This window comes from Limulus polyphemus, unplaced genomic scaffold (assembly GCF_000517525.1).
Source record: "Limulus polyphemus unplaced genomic scaffold, Limulus_polyphemus-2.1.2 Scaffold885, whole genome shotgun sequence".
In the NCBI taxonomy this organism is placed as follows: Eukaryota; Metazoa; Arthropoda; class Merostomata; order Xiphosura; family Limulidae; genus Limulus; species Limulus polyphemus.
Window position 1 is genome coordinate 61,930 of NW_013666495.1, and position 23,214 is coordinate 85,143.

Here is a 23,214-nt window from a genome sequence, read left to right on the forward strand (position 1 = left end):
TAGTAAACATAACAATGTAGGGCTTACACCATACAGTCACATGAATGTTTTACCTCATGAAGTAAATCAAGTAGTAAACATAACAATGTAGGGCTTACACCATACAGTCACATGAATGTCTTACCTCATGAAGTAAATCAAGTAGTAAACATAACAATGTAGGGATTACACCATACTGTAAAATACCACTTAATAGCTCAGAAAGCAAGTGTTATGAAACCTTTTCACCTGAGTTTTATAATGCCTAGCTAACACCTTCAGTTGTGCTAACATTGATATGCTAGGAATTGTATCTATTTGTTCAAGCTGCTTTAATTTTTGGTGACTGAGTAATAGCAGTATAGTGCAGTCCATAGACAGCATTTCATGTCACCACTTGGGAGCTTCAGAAAGCAAGGGTCATGATACACTTTCAGTCACAGACTTTTGGACTCCTGATTGAACCAGTGCACCAGAGTCTTATCTGTAATGTGTGTGCAGCTTATCAACAAGTTCCACTTGCTTTTGCATGCTTCACATCTGCTTTAATTCATATGTTAATGGACCAGTTTCTAAGAGTATCAGATACTACCAGTCTAGCCAGATCCAAGTTGCTTTCTGTGCTTCTGGCATTTACCACAAATAGACACCAAATCTTCAAATCTAATTTTTAGCTTGTCTTCCTATGGCATCAACTCCACACGGTGTCCAGATCAGGACATTCCATGAACAGACAAGGTCTCTCTCACCAATCAGTGAGATAATTCTTCCATGTTAAAGGCTTGGCAAATACATATACTTGCAATATTGTTATCCAATGTGCTATCATTCCATTTAGATTTTTATAGGTCTTCATCAACTTCAATAAATCATGATCCACCTAGATGGTGAAACTCTACCATAAGAGTAGTGACAGTAGTGTTTCACAAAGACCAGATCTGCACGCAGTTTTTTCTTCACACAATATCTGCATATGTGAGCTGTAAAATGTAAAAAAAAATTGTAATACAAACAAATGGCTAGCTAATTCTGCTCTGTTGTTGAGAAATATGCTATACTTGAGTACAGTATTAATGTGGTATTCTAAAATAAATTGATTTCCATGCAAGTATCTGATAAGTCTGCTTAATAATAATGAGGAATTTGTCATTCACAATGGAATTTGAAAACACCTAGATGCTCCACACAGTATTGTAACATCTTGAACCATGTGCACTCTGATCTTGGTGTTAGATCTGTATGACAGTTGAAAGTATGCAATTAATGGAAACCTTAACTTTGTGAATCCATACCCTGTTGGCTTCATTTTTAGATGGAGATGTTGTGTACAATTGCCTGGGGTACTTGGATGATCTTGGCCATTGATTCTTGTGTTTACCTGTTACAGAATACCATAGTATATCATGGATGGGGTAATATTTGTCACATATCTTTTTCTGGATTGTCTTTTTTACTCCAAATTGATCCAATATATTTATTTTTCCAATGTCATTATGTACAAGAGACATCTTTGGGTCAAACATTTTAAATCCTTGATCTGAACACATCTTCATGATCTGAGTGTATAAGCATTTTGTATTAAAAATGGATGTTACATACTATTCCCAAAAACAGTGAATTTTCAGCGATATCACACTACCTGTTTTAATATAACTTCAACCTCTGATAATAATGCTTGATTGTAATGTATGTGTGTGACTGAGACACTATTTTAGTGGAATTAAAAGTAGTTAAGGATGTATATTTTCTATATTTTTTGTTCTTGAGAAATGCACGTATAATAAGCAAAACACTCAGAACTATATGATATTTTTATTTTCTTCAACAGAAAGCTAACTGTTACTATGCTGCAATAAACTTGACCACACGTCTTCTTACTGGTGTTGGACAGGGTCCAGGCTACATAGGTCATCCTTCTCGTCATACACCATATTCTCTACAGGCAAGCATAAAACATGTGTAATAGTGTATTTTATTTAAAGTATACTTATCGGTGCTGTATGACTTGAAACAATTTTATAATACATCTAGATTGCTGGTGAAATATGTTTAACTCTTCAGTAGAACAACATAGCAATCTCACTCATCAATTTATTATAAAAAATACTTTGAAACTAACTCTAATTTCTTTTAAATTGACACAGGGTAGTTATTGTTTATAGAATAATATAAATTTAATTACAAAGCCATGTAATATAGGCTCATTTGTAGTAAATATGAATTTAAAAAAATATTTAATAAAACACTTTGTTAAATAACACAATTTTATTAAAATCTACCAGAAAATCCAACCAAAAAATTTCATTATATAAGTCTGTTAAAACTATTGAATGTAAGAACTTATAAAGAACATGATGAACCCTAAAACACCAACTATTCATTTTGTAAGTATGTTTCATCAACATGATAATCCAGATAATTCTATTCTAGAAATATGCTATAACAGCAAGAATATCAGCATTTGTAAAATTTTATCTTTAGTTTTACCACTTAAATCATATACATGTAAACAAATTTCACGGCAGCAAGAGGAAAGTTATTGATACAAATAGACCATAACCATCTTATCTTTTTACAAGATACTTAATAGCATGTATTTATCTTATTTTGAGATATAATTATTTTATATTTTATGACAGTTTTTTATCAACAAGCACTGCTATGGACTGAAAATGGCCTTTAGCTATGCTACTTATATGCTGGTGGCTTAGAAACTTATATTTTTGTTAATTACTGAAAGTGACCTTTTTCTCTTAGGCTCATTGATGAATATTTACATATGTTTAAGAGAGACTTACACAGTTTGGAACAGAGTTGAACATTTTCTCTGCCAAATTTCACTTATAAAAAAGGATTACCTGTTCATTTCTTAAATCTAACAGTTCCTTTAAGTCAGGGGTGAAATTCTCAAAAAATGAGTAGAGGTACACAGCTGGGTGAAGTAGACCTGTTTTTGAAAAAGAAAAGATAATCTACACAGCGTGGTCACAAGTAAATAGACACCACCTTTTCAGAAAAATAGAAATTTTTCAGTCATTATAATTTAATTAATATCTAGTAGATCTTCCTTTCGCTTCGTAGGGTTCATTGATCCTTTGGGGCATCGTGAGAATCATCTCGTCAATTTTAGATTGTGGGATTTTCGCTCACTCTTGCTTCAAAACTTGGAGTAGATCACTCTTCGAAGTTGGTTTTCTGGTTGTTTTTTGACTTGCCAGTCGAGTATGGCTCAGAGATTTTCGTTGGGGCTCATGTCAGGAGATTGGCTCGGCCAGGGCAACTTCTGGATACCATTTTCTTCTTGCCACTTTTGGGTGTTTCTAGCAGTGTAACACGGTGCTCCATCTTCCTGGAACAACGTTGTGTTCTTGTCCACGAAACAGGAGGAATAAAGTGGCAAGAGTCCTTCCTCCAATATTTCGATGTATTTCGCAAAATTTATGTTGCCAACGCACTCCACTAAGCTCGATCTCCAACCAACCCATACAGCTCCCCAAACCATCACGCTGAAACCACCATGCTTCACAGTTGGCTGCAATCTGTTGAGACAAAACTCTTGGTGAGGCATTCTCCAGACCCATATCCTTCCACTGTCCGCAAATTGAGCGAATCTTGATTCATCTGAGAACAATACGGTCTTCCAAAAGTCCATAGGCTTGGTCATCATATCACTTGCCCACTTCTTTCATCTGACTATGTTGGCAGGTCTTAATAAGGGCTTCCGTCTAGCTGTTCTGCAACGATAACCCAATCTGTGGAGAATCCGTTGAACAGATTTTGGGCTCATCTCACCAACTTTGGCCACTTCTGCAGTCGTTAACCTGGGATCCATTTCGATTCTCCTCTTGACAGCCCTTTTTGTCCTCTCCGATGGACCAGGACGACCTGGACACTGCTCAGTTGTTTCCTTGCCGTGTTTCCTGAACTGCACGATGATTCTGTTGACTGTCGAAAGCGGGATTCCCAAATTCTGCAAAATTTGCCGCTGACTTATTCCACCATCTGCTTGACCAACTATCATTCCTCTAACAAAATCTGACAATTCGAGGGAACCTTGAGTTCTAGGCATGTTGTAGCACAAGATAATTAGTGTGCGCACCATTTTCATTTATATAGTGCTGTGTGAACACAAATTAGTTAGCATAAATCAGTTAAATGACGAAAAATTAGGTGTCTATTTACTTGTGACCACTCAGTGTACATGTAAACATAAAGAAACAACAAAGCTGCTCAAATAAGTCCCGTTACTAGTACCCCCTTAAAAATTAGGTATCGGTGAGTACCAGCAGATTTTTACTTCTACAATGTCTTTCACAGACCTACTGATAATAACAGTTCCTCCAAAGTTTACATCCATATCACTGTTAAAAAGACAAAACAAAAGTATTTCTTTTAGTCAGATCCTCATACTATTCTTTATACAGTAATAATAATTTTTTTCCATAAAAAATGTGCAAACTATATGATACATTCCATTATTGTGGATATCTACATTAACTTTGTCTAATTATTTACTAAAGAAATTAATTACAACATTGAACCACCAAAAAGAAAAACTATGGAAGTCTTGATAGGATAGTTTTTGTTATCCCATACTTTTTAAATGTGGACAATTTATATCAAACTACAAAAAGTTGCTTTAATATTTTCTCTACTAACCTTTGAACTGCACATTTATCTCTAATTTACCTCAATGGTCGCAGTTTGTCATACCTGATGTGTGACTGACTTACAACTTTTTAAGTTTTAACTCAAGCCACAACAGAAGAAAGTCTCGTAACTTTGTTATTCCATTGTTGTAGTGTGTTCATTAAGTTAGATACATGGTTGCAATTATTAATTCTATAAATACTGAAATCATAATATTGAGTGAATTGTCAAATGTTTAATGCTATATATTTGATTTCCTATATTTTTTGAACTGTGAAGCCTTTTATTTTGGTGAAACTACATGCTTTGTAGAATGTATAAAGTTGACTTGTCTGATATTAACCACAAAAGACTAAAACCTGGAAATATTTATTTTAAAAGCCATTATTTTTATTTCTAAACTTTTTTTTTCTGTTACATTCTACAATCAAGATTCAGGAATTAGATGTAGTGTAAACCTACTAAAGAAGTATTCATTACAATGAATTTACGAAGCCAATGTTTGTTACCTTTCTTCATCTGCTGTACCTGGTTTGCTTTGTTATAGTTCTGTTACAGTCACATGTTTTAGTGACTTCTATGTTTCCACTATTTAACAATATGTCCTCATTTGCTTTATCTTGCCATGAAGAAGATAAAAAAAAGATTGCTTAGTTTTCTTTCTTTCTGTGTGTGTGTGTGTGTATGTGTTCATTGCTGTGTTTATTTGATGTGTCTAAGTTTGAATAATTTTTATTTATGTTAAATTTGTTTTATTGACAATGGGTTTTTGGATTATTAATCTTCATACACCATTTAGTACTATAAGTACTTTTTAAAATTTGTTTAAACTCTTGTGTTTAACACATTGCCAACCATGATTGACAGTATTCAACAATATTTAAAATTTATCTTTACATTTATTGACTTGAAATATGAAGTTAAACTATCAAAATTACTTAATTCATAAAAAACTATAGAAGTTCTAATTTTCAGCAAGATTATCAAGATATCAGGAAGTAAAGAATAGCTTAGTCTTGTGAAACTTCAAGTAAAAATATTAATGTATATTTAAGAATTGAACTCCTATTAATTATCAGAATTGATCAGCAACAGTCTGTTTACATTTACCCAAAAATATGGGTCATAAATGCACGTAAAACAAAAATGACACCAAAAAATTACAAGGATGCGTCATTATGACACAATGTTATTTTAATTACTTAACAAATATATTTTGTACTCAGCACAATGTAATAAAATTATTGTATGTAAAAAAATTGAAATATTTTTCAAACTACATTTTACAGTAAATGCCACATAAATGCAGACTAATATGACTATTAATTAAACTATTATAGACATAATTACAAGTAGGGTTCTTTATTTTTGATATTTTACCAGTTTTCACTGGTGGTTTTTTGCCTGTGAAAAAATTATTTTACAATTTTTAATGATTTAAACCTGTGTACACCTGACACAGCACTCTTTAAGATCTGTAATATTGCTATGAATGTTTGTGTTTTAAGGAAGACACTTATCTTATTGTTGGTAAAACTAAAAAAAATATAAAGTGCAACTAGTTAATTGTATAATATACACATGAAAACATGTGTACATTTGTAGCAAGTGTTTCTTTTTTTTGACAATTTTTTATAAAAGAATGTACTGCTGCATGTAAACATCTTTGCAATGATAACAGATATTATAACTAATTTTTTCTGGGCAAAATTTTTACCAATTTTTACAGTGATTTTCTTCTGGTTTTTATTTGCAAAACGACTGGAAAACTACCAGGAAATTCTGAAAAACACAAAAACCTAATCAAGCCTATGTCCAGAATTTTTTTATGAGAGAAAAAAAATTCTATTACTATAAAGAACAAAATATTGTGTCTTTCTACGTTACATTAAAAAGAAGTGGCTACTGCTGGTGAAGGGTTAAAAACATCAATAGTCATTTTTTAATGCATTTTTTGTGCTTTGACGTACACAGTTAACCCTAATTATAAATCATCAAATATTTTTATTTTAATAGCATAATATTAATGCTATTGAATAAATGTACAGTACAAAAATTATCTTGTGATGTTTTCATCATAAGTTTTTAGATACATTTATTTCTTTTTAACCCGAGTTATAATTGTCCTAGTTTGGAAACTGAGTATTTTTCACTGTTAAATGCTAGTTTTTTTGTTAGCAGATAGATTGTAGAATGTGTCTTATCTTTAACTTATATTTTTATTATGCTGAAATGACCTATATTTATTATTTTATTGATTTCTGGTAATGTAATTAATTTAATAATTGATAAATAATACGTTTTTACTAATGAACTATTCATTTCACACTTAAGTTACTATTAAAACCATTTAAAGATTTCATATTGAATCATTTTGTAATTGAGAACAGAGCAGATAGCTATTACCTTGTGCCAAGAGGTTTTTATACATGGGCCAAGCCTTGAACAAAACTCTAACCCTTACATGTATAAACATGTATTACAATAGTGTATGATGCAGTTCTCCAAATTATAACCTCTTTAGACTTGTCTTCAATATTTCTTTAGATACAACCAAAAATCCTATTTGACATAACACTAGCAAGAGAATGGCATAAAAAAACTGATAAACCAGAACATCAAAATTATTTTCTTCTATAAGACTGTCAAGGTTATTCCTATTGAACTTATACTTATAATTCAAATTATGATAACCCACATGTATTACATTATATTTATTGTAATTAAAAGCCATCTGCTATTTACTAGCCATTCCTTTGTCTATGTCATTGACATAAATCAAAAAGAGCTCTGAGGTACTTCACTTGTGACATTAATCCAGTGTGACTGAACTCCATTTTTAACAATCCTCAGCTTTTTTTTTTCCATCCAGACACTTTTCTATATAATGAAACAACTTCCCCCACATCTATAGTTTTTTTCTTTTTAACAAGCCTTTTATGTGACATCTTGTCAAATGCTTTCTGAAAAGCCAGAAACTCCAAATCCACATCCTTACTACAGAAGCAGTAACTTCTTCGAAGAATGTTAAAAGATCAATAAGCCATTATTCTCCTTTAGTGAGAGTCAATAAAATTTTAAACTTTATGAAATGACTGTGCATCTTTTATCAGACTTTAAAAACCTCTTTTCACCACTAGTGTAAGATGTATAGGGCTATAATTACTGGAACAATTTTTATCATCATTCATTGCTTATCCAATCCTTAACCTTCTACAGAGCCCTTGGGGAAGGTTTTTCTAGCTGAGGAGTCTTGTTATTATTTAAACTTCTCAATTTTTTCTTAACAAGCTCATAATTAAATTTGATTATCTTGCTCAATCTCATTTCCTCTAGCAGCTGTTCAGGGTGAAGAACTTTGCTTAAAACTTCATTAGTAAAAATTGTAGAAAAAGAATAATTTAATAATACAGCCATCTCATAAACATTAGGTATGAGCCTTCCTTTATCATCCCTTGAAGACACTACTTTCATCCTACAATTTGTTTACCATTACTGTTAAATCTTACGTGTTCAAACAACCTTTTTTTCTATATTCTTTACAGTTGCCTAATTTCATGTTTGACCAACTCTCTTGATCTTCTGTAATACTTCATCTCCTGTAATAGCAGTCAGTTTAAACTTCTTAAGTTTTTAATGGTTTTCTTTAATTTTTTTCCTTGTACTCTCTGTGAGCCAACTTGTTATTTTTACTTGCACTCATCCTTTTTTCTTTCTATAAAAACATTATTTAAAAGATTTTCCACATTTGATCAGTATCTCCATTTTATTCAGTTGCCCAATTCACAATAGTTAATTCTTGTTGCATTCCTTCAAAATCTATTGTTTTTTTAATTTGTAACCAAGATATCATTATTCCTGATCTTCATATGCAGTAAAGCATAAAACCTAATTGAACAATAATTACTTGCACTCAGATGTTCCTCAATCTCCACCCTCTCAACCATTTCAATATTAGAAGTTGTTAACAAAAAATCTAGAATAACATTATAGTAGGTTTCTTGACATATTGATGAAGCAAATCATCCTGAATGGTTTCTGAAAATCCTGTGGTTTAAATCCAACGTTTCCTAATCTGTGTGCCTGAAATTAAGATTCTCCATAATTATGACATCATTAATAACTGAAATTTTAATCTCTCTGTGGTGCTTCTCATCAATTTCATCTTGTGGTCTGTAACAAATTCACATTAAAAATACTTCTCCCCCCCCCTATATCCACTAATGCAGTGTTTTCCATACTTTAAGTAGCAGCACCCCTAACTCAGCAAAGTTCACATTAAAATAATTTTTGCATATTATAACAGCAAAATCAAAATTTTCTTTACCTGTTTTAAATAAATTTTTTTAAATGAAAAAATCCTTGTAAAGAATGAGTAAATGTGAGAGCAAAAAAAAAAACTTTGAGAGCAAAGTGATAGTTTTTCAGTTTATTGTTGTCTCGAACTCTTCTGTTTCTTCTGTCATTATTTTTGGGCTCTCCTGCCAAAAGGCTATGCCCCCCACAGGCACCAGTATGTGACCCTCAGGGGGGCATTTCTCACACTTTGGAAAACACTGCACTAAAGGAAACCAAAATAGATTCAATATCCTTACTGTTATCTTTGATAACTTCAACAGCATATAACTTGTATTTTACATATAAAGCCACTCCTTCCCTCTTTTCAGTACTCTATCCCTACTAAATAACCTCTGAAGAAATTTCAATCATTAAAATTGTTTACAGTTAACCAAGTTTCAGTTACTTCTGTCATGTCAAAATCCTAAGTTCTGACTAGTGCTATAAAGTCATTTATTTTATGTATTATAGTTTGTTCCTTTGCTACAATTTTTTCTGCATACAGTTTATCCTGGTTCTCACCACTGTCTAGCCCTAGGTAAAAAGCTATTCTTACAGTAAAGTTAATAGCCCTTGCGAACAAGCCAGCCACTACCCTATTTAAATGTATACCATCTATTAAAAAAACATTTTTAGCATTGAAATACCATATGGACAATCTGCTGATCTATACATATTAACCGAAACCTAGCGTTCAGTTCGAATTACCTTCTTATAATTTCATCCCAACAGTTAAGTTGGTTCCTTTTTACCCTCTTCATTTTGGACCCAGTATTTCCAACCTCCTACTTCTTTTACTTTTGATGTATTTGACCAGCTGTTCCCATCACCTATTTTTGCTTTAGTTCCTTTTTCCAAGAAGAAGATCTGGCAATCCCTCCTTTGTCCTTTGCTGATTTGATTACGTAGGTATCAGATATTCTTTTTTCTGAATCTTGGGCTACCTTGTCACATAAGCATCCTTCATCTGAATAACTTCTCTTTCTTCCCATCTCCTGATTTTAGTGTTCATAGTAATACTTTTTTCTCAAATTTGTACCAACCCTCAGCTCCCACATTTTCTCAGACCTTGAGATTCTTATTCCATAATGTATGGTTGAGATTTTTCTTTATTTTTAGCATTTTCTTCCAAATTGGAGATCTTTATTATCTCTCTGTTACTATCACTCTGCCCATTTTTATCTTTCACTTGCTCAGCATCTTCACTATCTGTCCACGCTTTCCCTTGTTTCAGAAGGTCTACATCACAATTCTTGACAATTTCACTGGGGAAATTGCAATTACCTATTCTTCACCTTGACTTCAACTTCTTATTCTCCAGCATCCCATTAAACCTGGTTTCTTTGTTCTTGGTTTTGCTTAGTTGGGATGCCTTACTATCTCGAGTTTGCTTCCCACAATTTATCTTGGGGCCCTACATGTGGTACTCTTCATTCAAAATGAAATGTTTAGGAGAGTGCCTTATGCATTGTAAACATCAACTTAGGCAGCTTGTCATCAATCATCTCTGCTTGCTTTACTGCACCTTTTCTTGGGCATTAGGGTCTCAACATTGACTTCATCATTTGCTACTTTCTGATGCCTCACCCATTTGGAGGGCTGGACATTGTGAGTATTGGAGGTGACTTGTTTCTTGAGCCACCCACTCAGGTCTGTTGCAGGAGGAACTTGGTTCTCCCACTTTGTACACCAATTGACTCATTTTTCAAAAGACTATTGGGTGAAACAGATGATTTCTTAAAGACTTACCCTGATTTTTCACTCTCAACCTCCTCTTTCTTCTTCTCCTTTCCACCTCCTTGTTGTATCTTCTCTCCAGATTAGGAACATCATGCGATGGTCTTTGACACCCTTCTGGGGTTTCACTTTTATATATGTCTCCCAATAAGACAGAAGATTGGTGATGTATCATAGAGCTATCACTCTTGAATAACTTCTTGTCATCCCTCCATTCAAGATGAATGGTTTTCCTACTGTGAAGTGGATGCTGTCTCCCTAATAATGGATGACAAAGATCAATGTGTTGGATGCTTTTCTTTTTCTACATTCCAATTTGTCTGCTTACACACCACTTTCTTCAGTTAATAGGAGCAGTCTTTGAAAGAAATAATAAAGGAGAACATTTTGGGATAAGTTTTCTTCAGTTGCTTAATGAAGATTGTGATGTTTTGGGTCTTTGCCCAGTTGCTTTTGAGCCTACACCTTACTTGATGGCTAAATGGTCTGGGAGCAAATATTTAGTTTTCTCTCCATCCATGGACATTGTGGTTCATGCAGGGAGATTTACTGCTCAGTTATGTGAAGGGACAGTTATGCCCTATCTGTTATTGTTGTGGGAACTATGTGACTTGTGACTTAACCTACCACTGCCAGGTGGAAGAATATTCTGACTCTCAAATAATACATCTGCTCCTCGAAATTAGTGGTTGTAAGGCAGACTTTGTAGTTAACCTGGTGACACAATGGTAAGTCTATGGACTTTCAACTCTACCATCCAATGTTTTGTTTTCCTAAAACTAAACTTTGTTGGAAGACTCTCAGGATCACCAGCTTCATTGATAAAGAGCTGGAACTATTGTTAGCATATACATTGGTTCAATTGTCAGCTTCTACATTCATCCCTGTTGTCACTGGCGTCTCGACTTTCATTGGCTCCTACAGGGGGGTCGTAGTTCTGCCCCTATTCAAAGGTCCCGATCCCTAACATCAGCCCCTCAGTACATTGGTACCCAGAATAGATTCTGTCCATGTCCAAGAGTTCTGCCATATACCTTTGGGGCTCAGCTCCAAGAATTTCTGGACATGTAGTAACCTTAACCATGCATCCATAGTCCTTGAGTCAGGATTAGTCATTCAGTTCATATCTTCACCACCATTATCCACCCAACCTGTAGGGTTTCCGTCTTCCGAAAATTCTCGGATTTTGGAACTTAGTTCTATGGCTATCAGAGCTTGCTTGGTCTGGGAGTAGTGAGAGTTGTGCTAGTTCTTCTGGGGTTTTATTTCCATTTCCCAAAGACAAGAGATTGGTGTCCAGTCATCAATCTTTCTCATCTGTATCAATGCCTAGATTTTCCAAGGTTCACAAGGGACTCATTTCTCAATCTGAGTTAGCATTTTTTACAAGGATTATGGATGTCAAAATTCGGTGTAGTTGGCTCCTTTGTGCACATTGCCATAATTGTGGCGTTCCACAACTATTGATGTTTTTTGTGCACAAGGGTCAGGTACTGCACTTTGAACGAGCATTAGCATCACATGGGTTCTGCTGAATTGTATGAACTTTTTCTCATCACCTCCATTTCCTAGCATTGTGCACATGGATGACTGGTTACTGCTGGCACCATCTTGTCAACTGTCAGTACATCACACCCGGATTCTACTTTCAAATACAACCAAGACAGGCTTCATTCTCAGAGCTGAGACATCTGTTCTTGCTCCAATTCAGTATGTCATCAGTCTGAGTATTTTTTTTATCATGTATCTCATTTAGGCTCAGCCAACTCCCATCTGGCTCCACACTATGGAACAGGAAGCCAGACTCTTACTCACCTCTTCTACTCTCACTGAATGGATGTTTTTCTCTTTTGGGAATGTGGACATTGTTCGAATCCTTCATGCCTCTGGGATGAGTGTACAAGTAATCCTTTCAATGGTCTTTATGTGAACAAGAGATCATAAGCATTGATTCCCTAGTTTCCTTATTCAGGATCATTCTTTGATCTTGAGGGGTTGTTAAAGCAGGACACTACTAAGATATGGGTTCCTCTGCCACCAACTCATCCAGAGAACCATCTCTTCATGAATGCCTCGCTTCAGGGATTATGTTCCTATCCTAACAGGCAAGAATTCCAGGGTCTATGCACAGAGGATGAGGCTTTCCTACACAAGGTTTTAGTCTTTGCTCTTCAAAAGGCAATCCCTCATGGTCTGGACTTATTAAGGGGAAAATCATTAGGCTTCACTCCAACAATTCCAGAATAGTGTCTTGCATTTCCAGTCAAAGAGGCACTTGTTCCAGGGCTGTTTTCAAACGTTGGACTTCCTTTCTTGGGACCACTCGTATCATATCACCCTACTAGCTTGCTATGTTTCACGGATGGTGACTGCATTAGCAGATCAATTGTCTCAACCCAAACAGATTTTCCCAACAGAATAAATATTGCATCACAAGATTCTGTTGGATTAGCTTTCATTTTGAAACACTGATGATTGGTGGGTTGGCCACTCATAGGAACACCAAACTACTGGCAATTTGGTCTACAGTACCTAACTTTTGGGCTTTGGCAATGGATGTATTCCGTTAGAACAAGAGAGTATAACAACTCAAGGCTTTTCCTCCACTTCATATGTTACCCAAGGTATTAACTATGATTTGTTTCAACCCATTGTCAGGTCCTGTTGATAGCACCAGTTTGGCAGTTACAACCTGGTTTCTGCTTCTGCAGTACCTTCAGGAGTGCCCACCTCTTTCACTTGCTCTTTGTGGAGGCAGCCATGATCTGACATGGTACACCCAGCTATCCAGAAGCTCAGACTTCAGGTATGGAGGTTATGCAGTCCTTTGCATTGCATCTGGGTTTAGTTTTCAGGTTTCCATATATCTGTCAGTCTTTGCTTAGTCCCGCAATGGACATTTATCAATGGAAATGGCACACATATCATCAATGGTGTATTGAGAGGAGGTTGAACCCACTTCGATCAGAAGTGACAACCATAACTCGTTTTTTGACCTGGCTATTTGACAAGGGTTTTGCATCTTCCACAGTCAACCTGTATGAGGCGGCCTTATCAACTACCATTCAATACTTGATACAAAAATTCTTTGAGTCCTCAGCACTCTCCAGATTCCTTAAGTCGCTTTGGGGTCCTTGGTCCCAAATGACCATTCCAGTTACCTAAATGTTATATTAAGATTACATTACATGCCCTTTCCCAACACCTGTTTGTAACCTAAGTCTCATATGCCATGCATCACCTTTAACTGAAGGTTTATTTTTCATTGCTGCATACCTACAGATGTCACCGATCGGAATGGTTTGAGCTGATTGTGCACAGGATACTTTATCATTCTACCTACATCCTCAGACCAGTTCTTACCTAAGACACTGTCAGCCAGGAAAAGGGATAAAGCCTTTTCACTGATTCATCTGATCACTATTTCTCACTTCTATGACTGATCAGATTTTGATCATTGTTATGTCCAGTAAGGGTCTTGAAGATTTTATTGCCCACACTAATGCCTTTAGAGATGTTAGATAATGATGTTTTATTCACTGGGATCATTCAGTTTCCCAGTATTTCTCCCCAGTTACATTGACAGGTAGGCTCAAAATTGATCCATATCGCTTATACTGGGGTATCTTCGAAGGCGAGGAATTTTCTGAGAGTCGTGTCTAATCAGCTCCATCACATTTCTATGTCCTTAGCAGCCCGGGTGAATTGCGTGTTGGAGGACATTGTGTTGACTGGTTTGTGGACCTCCCCCAATAATTTTATCTCCCATTATTTGCATGATCTGGCAGTATCTTCACATGAGGGTTTTCAACTACCCCCTGGAGCTGTCTTGAGCACTTTCGTTAGATTATGCAAAGGGGTGATTATTTTCATTGCTACCTTTCAGGGTCCCTTACCTTGTTTTCAGAGGATCTCTCTCTGTGGCGAGTGTTGCCCAGGCAGGTGTGCTTTTATCAAACTAATTTCACACTAGCAACTACTAATTCAATATACTTTATCTAGGTTTCAACAGGATCTGTTGGAGTGAGGCATTCCATAAGACCACCTAGAGGCTGACTGGATGGTATTACTGTACTATGCTGCACTGCCATTCATGGACTATCATTAGTAAAACATAATAGATTTAAAATAAGACCCAAAACTCGAGTGCTTTTGAATAGTTGACTGTTCTTCTTCAGGAGAACAAAGGGTGACCTTTAGCCTGCGCAATGCAATATATAGTAGGACGTGTGACGTCATGTAAACCGGAAGTCCCAGTTGAGTTGAATCTGGTGACCAGCCAATCTCAACTCAAGCCATTAGTCTCTCGGAAGGGAGAATTCGTTTGTAGAGAGAAAAAAACAAAAATTATTATTAATTTTTATTATGTATGAAACTTTTGGCTGATAGAGAAAAATAAATTCTGAGAACACAATTTCTACTATTGAACAAAATAAACTTGATGTTTTTATTAACAAAAAAGGGCTTTCGAAAATTGCGTGATAAACAACAAGGAACAAACACATCATGATCTTTCACACAAAAGTAAAGGATTATCTCGCCAAAATCTTATCGTCTGTTCACAATGAAATAATAACTTTAAACAAGTCCCTATTGATGCTACCTATGAATCGTTGACCAATAACTCAAATAATACAAACTTGCACATTGAGTTGTCTCATAAAATAAGCTCTACTCCTGACTCATCCAATTCAGCTACTTCCTTGTCTGAGAGACACTTCCAATGTCATAAATCTGTCCTCTAAAACACTAACTGAAACTCAACACAACCTTCTCAGTAAAGGTCTCAACTTTTCTCCTACCCCAAAGAAGATAGATAATTTTGAAGTTATTTCAGACCTTCAAGAATTTGCACGCAGATTAAAACTTCAGGAATTTTTCCACAATAAAACCACTAAAGCAAATGATATCGGTACACAGTTTAAAGAAAAATCCACCTGGTCATCCCCAGTCAACAGAGAACCACACTTAGAGAGCTTTATTACTGCAATTGAGAATGAAGTAATTCAAGCCATTAACTCTGACTTAAAAGTATGGAATAATCTCTCCTACAATGAACATGCTGCTCTAATTTCACTGAAACATGACAATGACATTATTATTAAACAAGCTGATAAGGGCGGCACCATTGTCATTCAGGACAAATCCGACTATATTAACAAAGCTTATCAACAACTTAATGACATAAACTACTATAAGAAAGTAGATTTGGACCCCACCCCGGAATTTGTTAAAATAATTGAAGACAAGCTATATAGCTTACAGAAAAACCAACACATAAGTCGTGAAACATTACAGTTCCTTTCACCTAAACACCCAGTTCCAGGTCGCTTTTACATGTTACCAAAGATACACAAACCTAACAATCCCGGTTGTCCTATTATTTCTAACTGCGGTATGCCCACCGAGAACTTATCTGTTTACGTTGATCATCACATCAAAGATATCCCTCCATGTTTGACATCATATATTAAAGACACAACCCATTTTTTTAACATTATCTCTGACATTAACAACAATGGAAAACTACCTCCAAATACCATTCTCTGCACCATGGACATTTCTCGTGGGGGGCGTTATAATGTGACGGTCAATCCCACCATTTGTTGGTAAAAGAGTAGCCCAAGAGTTGGCGGTGGGTGGTGATGACTAGCTGCTTTCCCTCTAGTCTTGCACTGCTAAATTAGGGATGGCTAGCACAGATAGCTCTCGTGTAGCTTTGCACAAAATTCAAAACAAACAAACAAGCAAGCAGCTCAAATATGCAATGAGTACTAGAAGTACTTGTTTTTATGTATATATTTTTTACTGTTATCTTTCATTTAACAAAAGTAAAAATTATAAACTTCTCCCTGTAGCCTAACAAAACTTCAGTAAAATGAAAATTTCTAAAATTACAATAACTATTGCTGATGTGAAATATGGCACTAGATTACATGTTATCTGTGTTAGCTCTACAGGAACAGTTAAGGGGCTCTCACTTGATTTATTACTTTTTATATTGCTTTATATTCTACTACAGCAGAAACAAAATAGGGCAATAAAACCATATAATTAATGGGGGAAAAGATGTGGAAATTGTTAAGATAAGTAATTTGGAACTCATTGATAAATACTGCAGTCAATGAAGAGGATGAGATGGTATTGTTTGTTTGATTTAATATTTTCCAACTTTTCCTTTCACTCTAAATTGATGACTTCTCAAGTTATTGTTAGGTTAGATAAGAGATAAAATGTAAAGTTAAAAAAAAGACAGTTTTGATATTCATTCAGGAGATTCTAGAGGTTATGAAAGTGTAATGTAATGTGAAAAAAGTAATTTTTCTTCTTAGCATAAGAATGATCTTTTATTTAAACTGATTTGTTAAACCTTTAAAACTTCACAGATAAACCTTTGTGAAAAAATACTTTCAAAGAATTTAATTTTTTTGCATACAGCAACTGAAAGTAGCCTTTTTTTCTTTGTAAGAATACTTAATTAGACTCCTTTAAGTGGATGTTTCTCAGAATTTTGCGTTAAAATCGAACAATTTATAATAAGTTTAGGAAATACACCATTTTCTACACGATGTTGTATAATGAAACAAAAAAATAGAAGAGTTTTGTAATGCACATAGTGTAAATTAACATTGTTAGTGTAAACATGTGCTTTTTTTTTCTGAGACAGGGAAGTAACCAAAGTGAGGCTATTTTATTAGATATACAATATTCTTTAAAATTTACTATTGCCATCTTTAAACAAGTTTTGCAAATATGTATCTCAAGTTCTATTATCCAAATTTGGGGGCTGTACGTGGCCTCATGATCAACTTGCTCAGATTGTGAATCCAGGAGTTTGTGCATCGTGACCTATTTCTGCACAAGTGTGATTTTTACTTTGGAAACAGGCTAGCTACTAGAATGATGGTCAAATCCTACTATTTGATCAGACATAAGTAATCCAAGTGTTGGTGTTGAATGCTGTTGACTAACTGCCCTCTCTCTTACCTATCAGTTAAAAATTAAGAATGGCTATGTCCTAATAGCCCGTTGTGTAGCTTTACGTGAAAATTTTGAAACAAACAAACAAATTTTGAAGAAAAACTAAAAAGAGTATAATGGCTTACTTTTTTATTATTCACTTTGTGCTTAACTTCTAACAAATACATAATCATTTTTTCATATTTCAAATGTACAGTTTTAAGATTTATTAAAAGCAAAATATTATTGCATTTTCGGTTTTATTTACAGTTTATAGCTACTTACATCCAAATTATCTTAAATAATTAGGAAAACAATTAATAAAATCTATACAAAATGTAAATATAGGATTGCTCTCCTCTTTTGTAGTAAAGTGAATTGCAATGCATGTTAATAGTTTATGTTGTGACCTGGCTGTCAGTCAAACATTGCCACATTATTGTAATGCCAACAAAAAATATAGCCAGCCACACTATTCCCAACAGCAGTATGGTGAATGGACTTTGGTGCCTAGGATAGAAGTGTCACTTGATAAATATGTAGAAATAAAACGTTTTGACTCGTGAAGTCAACACCATGAAACAGGTTGAGACAAATGTTCATCTTTCAGTAGAAATTGTTTGGAATTAAAGACTTATGCTGCTAAGGTGGTCCATTCATACTAAAAAGTGTAATCAGGTTAACCACGGTGCTCCAAGTAGCAGCTGTGATGTAAAATAGCTTTGCTGCTGCCTAAACAGACTGCTGTATAGAAGTCCTCTACATATATATAATATGCTTTCTTTTATATGAACCAAAATTAACAACACAACTGGCATCATTCTCAATTTTGATATATTTGTTTAATCATAAATAACAATGTTGGTTAAGTTGACCAACCTTGGAGTTACGAAACTATACATATTATAACTCTAAATTTACTAAGTGTATCTTTATGAAACTTGCCAAAGTTTTGGTGAACAACATAAGTCTGTTGTATAGAAAAAAAAACATTTCTTAATATTTAAAGATTGATCTGCAAATTTCTAAAGCCTTTTCTGAATCAGTCTAAGTGAAAGATGAAATGTTAAAAAATATGAAATAAAATGAATAATGCAGTTTTTCCTCTGCACTGACCCAGTTAGCCTTTGGGGAAATATATTTTACAAACTAAGAAAAAAAATATTCAATATCACATAGACTAAGATGTGAAGTGTTTCTCCTTGTGTTTATTACAAACATTTTATGGTTCCTAGGTATAGCACCTCTTCACGTGTTATGTTCAATTGTCATTACATCACAGGAACTTGTGTTATAACTGACAGTCTTCTTAAGTCACTTACCATTAAATTATGTTATGTTCAATTGTCATTATATCACAGGAACTTGTGTTACTATTGACAGTCTTCTTAAGCCATTTAACCATTAAATTGTTATGTTCAATTGTCATTATATCACACGAACTTGTGTTACTATTGACAGTCTTCTTAAGCCATTTACCATTAAATTATGTTATGTTCAATTGTCATTATATCACAGGAACTTGTGTTACAACTGACAAACTTCTTAAGCCATTTACCATTAAATTTTGGCCAGTTATTCAAACTAATTTAAACTAAATCATGAATGGTATTAGATTATTTTATCCATTCACATGATCTCATGTTAAAGAAAAAACTCCTAATTGTAAGCTATAAAATCCTGAACATGTCATAAATTATATGGTTTAATAGGAAACTTGGTAAATGCTATCAAACCAGCTGCCTGATGGCAAGGTTTTCTTATACTTGTAGAGATAAAGTGTGGGCCATTTTAGCAATACAGTACTGTTAATAATAGAAGCTATCTACGTAGAAAGCTCAAATTCTTCCAAAGTGTTATTAATAATTTGGGTATATTTGACAATCTGGTAGAGATATTGTTAGTAACTTAACTGTAAGTATTGGTGTGAATGTTACCTCCAGATCAATAAGATATGTGTGTACATTAACATGAAGTGGTTTCAGCAAGATATAGCTGCTCCAAAACAACTGGGTTGAAAAATGAAAAATCAAAAGGCTAAATGGGCATCAGAATTCAAACAATAGGTTGATCAAAGCTTATGGAGAATATTCGTTACTGATGTGTCAAATTCATACTTTCTGGCAACAATCAAAGACAGTTTGTTTCATGGCAGAAAGGAAAATGGTATCATAGTAAATGTAGAACATTTATAGTGAAGTATAGTGACAGACCAACAAAATGTGGACTTCATCCCAGCCAGTTATGTTGAAGATTTACACATGATTAATGGTGAAACATTACCTGAAATGAAAAAGAAGCCTATTTATACTTGAAACCCTGGCTTCACTTGTTCAAAGTCCTGATGTCAATGTTATTTAGTTTTTCCAGAAAATGAGGTGAAACAGCAACCAGACAACTTAACTGAACTGTGGGAAGTAACACAGTACATTTGGAACTTTATTTTACAATTATGTAGTGATAAACTTGTAGTAGCATAAAAATGATGTTTACTTCTCCATTTAAAGTAAATTCAAAATACTAGTGCAGAATATAACAAACTGGCTTTTTTCTTTTGTATTTTCTGTAATAATGTATTGTACTAATGATAAGCTGACCATCTATTTACAATTACTTATTGTTTAGTGACTCTTGTATATATATCTCCTGTGTTTCTGTGATTATTTTCAGTAATATATAACTTTAAATAACAAATATTACTGTATATGTGCATTTTTCAAATTAAATAACAGAAGGTTTATTTACACTTTTTTGACATACAAACATACATGGATCACTGCTATAAAAGTTAGTGTACAATGTGAGATTTTGAAGTAATATATTTTTGTTTAGTTGTGGTTTACAAGAATGGCATTGTTTGTCAAGCTTCGAAAGTTTGCTTTTGCTGAAGTGGAAGCTGAAGCTTTTGGTGACCTAGATAACCCAGACCTTTATTATCAGTTTTATCCTGACACTTACAGGGGAAGAAAAGGTGAGTCATTGATCTATAAGTTTGATTGAGGTATTATTAGCACTGTAATATATTCTTTCGTTATGTGTATTCTTTTAAATTATTTGGTAAAAATAGTTTGAAGTCAAGTCCATACAACAATAGCAATTTTTTTTTTTTTTCTAATGTTTGCTACAGGCTATTTTCACTTGTACACAGTTGTAGGCCTAAATTCACAAACAACATTTTCACTTTCAACAGAAATATGCTTGCTAAAGATACTAAAACTAATGTAAATGTACTTGCACAGTTTCCTGATCAAGTAACTGAATGTACATGTTAATCAACACTGACCTGAATGCATCACTTGCATGTTGATCACTGAATGAACTGAAAACTGTTTAATAAATAACTAGCATTTTAACTGTTTACTCATATTTATATCTGTATCCTTGTTTCTTGATATTTCACAGTCTCTTGTTCATTACATCATCATTGTTAACAGCTCCCTGTAGCTAATATCTAGATCAAAACATTGAAAATATAGCTTACAATATTAGCATAGATTTTTTTTTATAGTTCTTTAAGTTTTTTTAATTGTTTCATTATTTTCTGTTCTGGTATTTTTAAGATAAAATTATTGGAAAAATGAAGGAAAGATTCCTTCTAGTATAGTTAACACTGTATTTATTATTCTAAGTATAACGTTATGATTTGCTGATTTATTTTCTCTCGTGGTGAAATATTTACAAGCCAGTTGCAAGAGCTACAACTTCTCAAGAGGTAGCTTGTTAAAGTTCTGTTTTCTTAGTTTTTTTAGCATTTAACAATTCTGATTGGACTTTCAGGTAAACTAGTTATTCTACTTTGAACTCATTATTTTATTACTTTGTTATGAATGTTCTTTATCTTGTTAATTATATATATTCTTAAACCAAGCATTTTTGTACTCAAGGGTATAAAAACATCAAATTAAAGAACATTTTAGGAAAACATCAAGTTAAAGAACATTTTCAGTGTATTTTGATCAGCCATGCTTATTTCACATCAGGTTCAATGGTTCCATTTGCTTTTCGTGTTCTACTTGCTGAACTTCCTCAGTATCAAGGAAACCACCAGGTGGCTTTGGATAAGTTGTATAAGATTCTTGGAACTGTACAGAAGGTATTTGAAATTGCAACTTGTAATATTTCATAAAACTTGGTGTAAAAAAGATTCTTATTTATAAGTCAGGGCAAATATATGCAGATATTGTATTAATAACCATGATGATAATAATATAAGGATTTTTTAATACAAGATGTTAATTTACAACTAATTTTAAACTTTTAATTTAACACCTACCACACCAGCCAGTCCAGCATCTTGATGTGGATAAAAAAAAAGTCATTCTAGAACTGTTTTGATTAGACAAAAAGAAGACTGCATTATTTGTGAAGTCTAGATCATTGGACTTGACCTGACCTGACACTGTGAGAGCCAACGTGGAGAAGTTAACTTGTAAATATAAAGTAAAATAATGTATCAATGAAACATGCTTGAAATGTTTTAGCTGTTGTTGTAAATGTGAGGGTTTAAGTTAGGAGATTAAGCTAAACCATGTGTCCAGGTTGGATGAGGGAAGAACTTGTTCAAAGATATCCCAATCGATTCGGCATACCAGCTGAATCAGAGATTCATCAGTTGATTATCACATTGGCAATAAAACATAAAAAAATGGGCACAATAGTATCATTATCTTCAAAAGGGGGGGATTGGAATCAAATATAAGAAATCATGAATTTCAATATTTTTTGAAAGATTATAATGCTAAAAATCACATTTTGATACCTATGGTGAACATAGCATAATTGTTCATTGTGTAGTTTTGTGCTTAACAGCAAACAATAAAAAGACAGTTAGGCTTATATTAGCCATATAACATGGTTTTTATTTATATGTTGCAGAAAACAGCATTATACTGACATTTTTATCTTTTCTGTGGTTGGCTTGTAAACCTTCTAGAACCCTTTTCTCATTTTATTTACTTATATGTACTCACTTGGCTTGAGGGGATGTAAAAATATTTCATATTATGCATAAGTAGCCCTTTTTGTTAATAATGACTGCTTTCTTACCCTTCTAATGTGACTTAGCTGAAATGATTTCAGGCAATTTGAAGAAATGCCATAATTTTTTGGTGGTTTACCCAAATAAAATTTGTAACTTTGGTGTATAACAGAACAAGTTTATGTAAAACTAAATTTTTTTTAAACGTATAGATACTGACTAACTTCATTTAAATAATGCACAGTTGCATACATAGATAATTAAAAAGTTTTAACCTTGCATTACTCTTCTGTAAACATTTTCCGTAGTCACTCGTAACAGCTCCCTGTAGCTAATATCTAGATTAAAACATTGAAAATATAGATTACAATATTAGCATAGATTTCTTATAGTTCTTTAAGTTTTTTAATTGTTTCATTATTTTCTCTCCTGGTATTTTTAAGATAAAATTATTGGAAAAATGAAATAGTTTCTTTTATTAATTAACTAGCTGAGTTACCTGGCATTAAATGGTGAAAATTTAGATTTGAAATGTATAGATCAGTATTTTTTTCAGCAAATTATTCAGTAAG

At 33.7% G+C, this 23,214-nt stretch overlaps 1 protein-coding gene across 4 annotated transcripts in view; it reads left to right on the forward strand.

Annotated features, from left to right (window-relative positions):
- LOC106461038 (trafficking protein particle complex subunit 12-like) overlaps positions 1–23,214 on the forward strand; it is a 78,564-nt gene that overhangs the window by 25,368 nt on the left and 29,982 nt on the right. For all 4 annotated transcript variants that reach the window (XM_013920822.2, XM_013920821.2, XM_013920823.2 and 1 more), the window contains exons 5-7: positions 1,808–1,921; positions 20,497–20,635; positions 21,645–21,757. In XM_013920822.2, the coding sequence (XP_013776276.1) occupies positions 1,808–1,921; positions 20,497–20,635; positions 21,645–21,757 (366 nt within the window). The remainder of the gene's footprint in view (positions 1–1,807; positions 1,922–20,496; positions 20,636–21,644; positions 21,758–23,214) is intronic.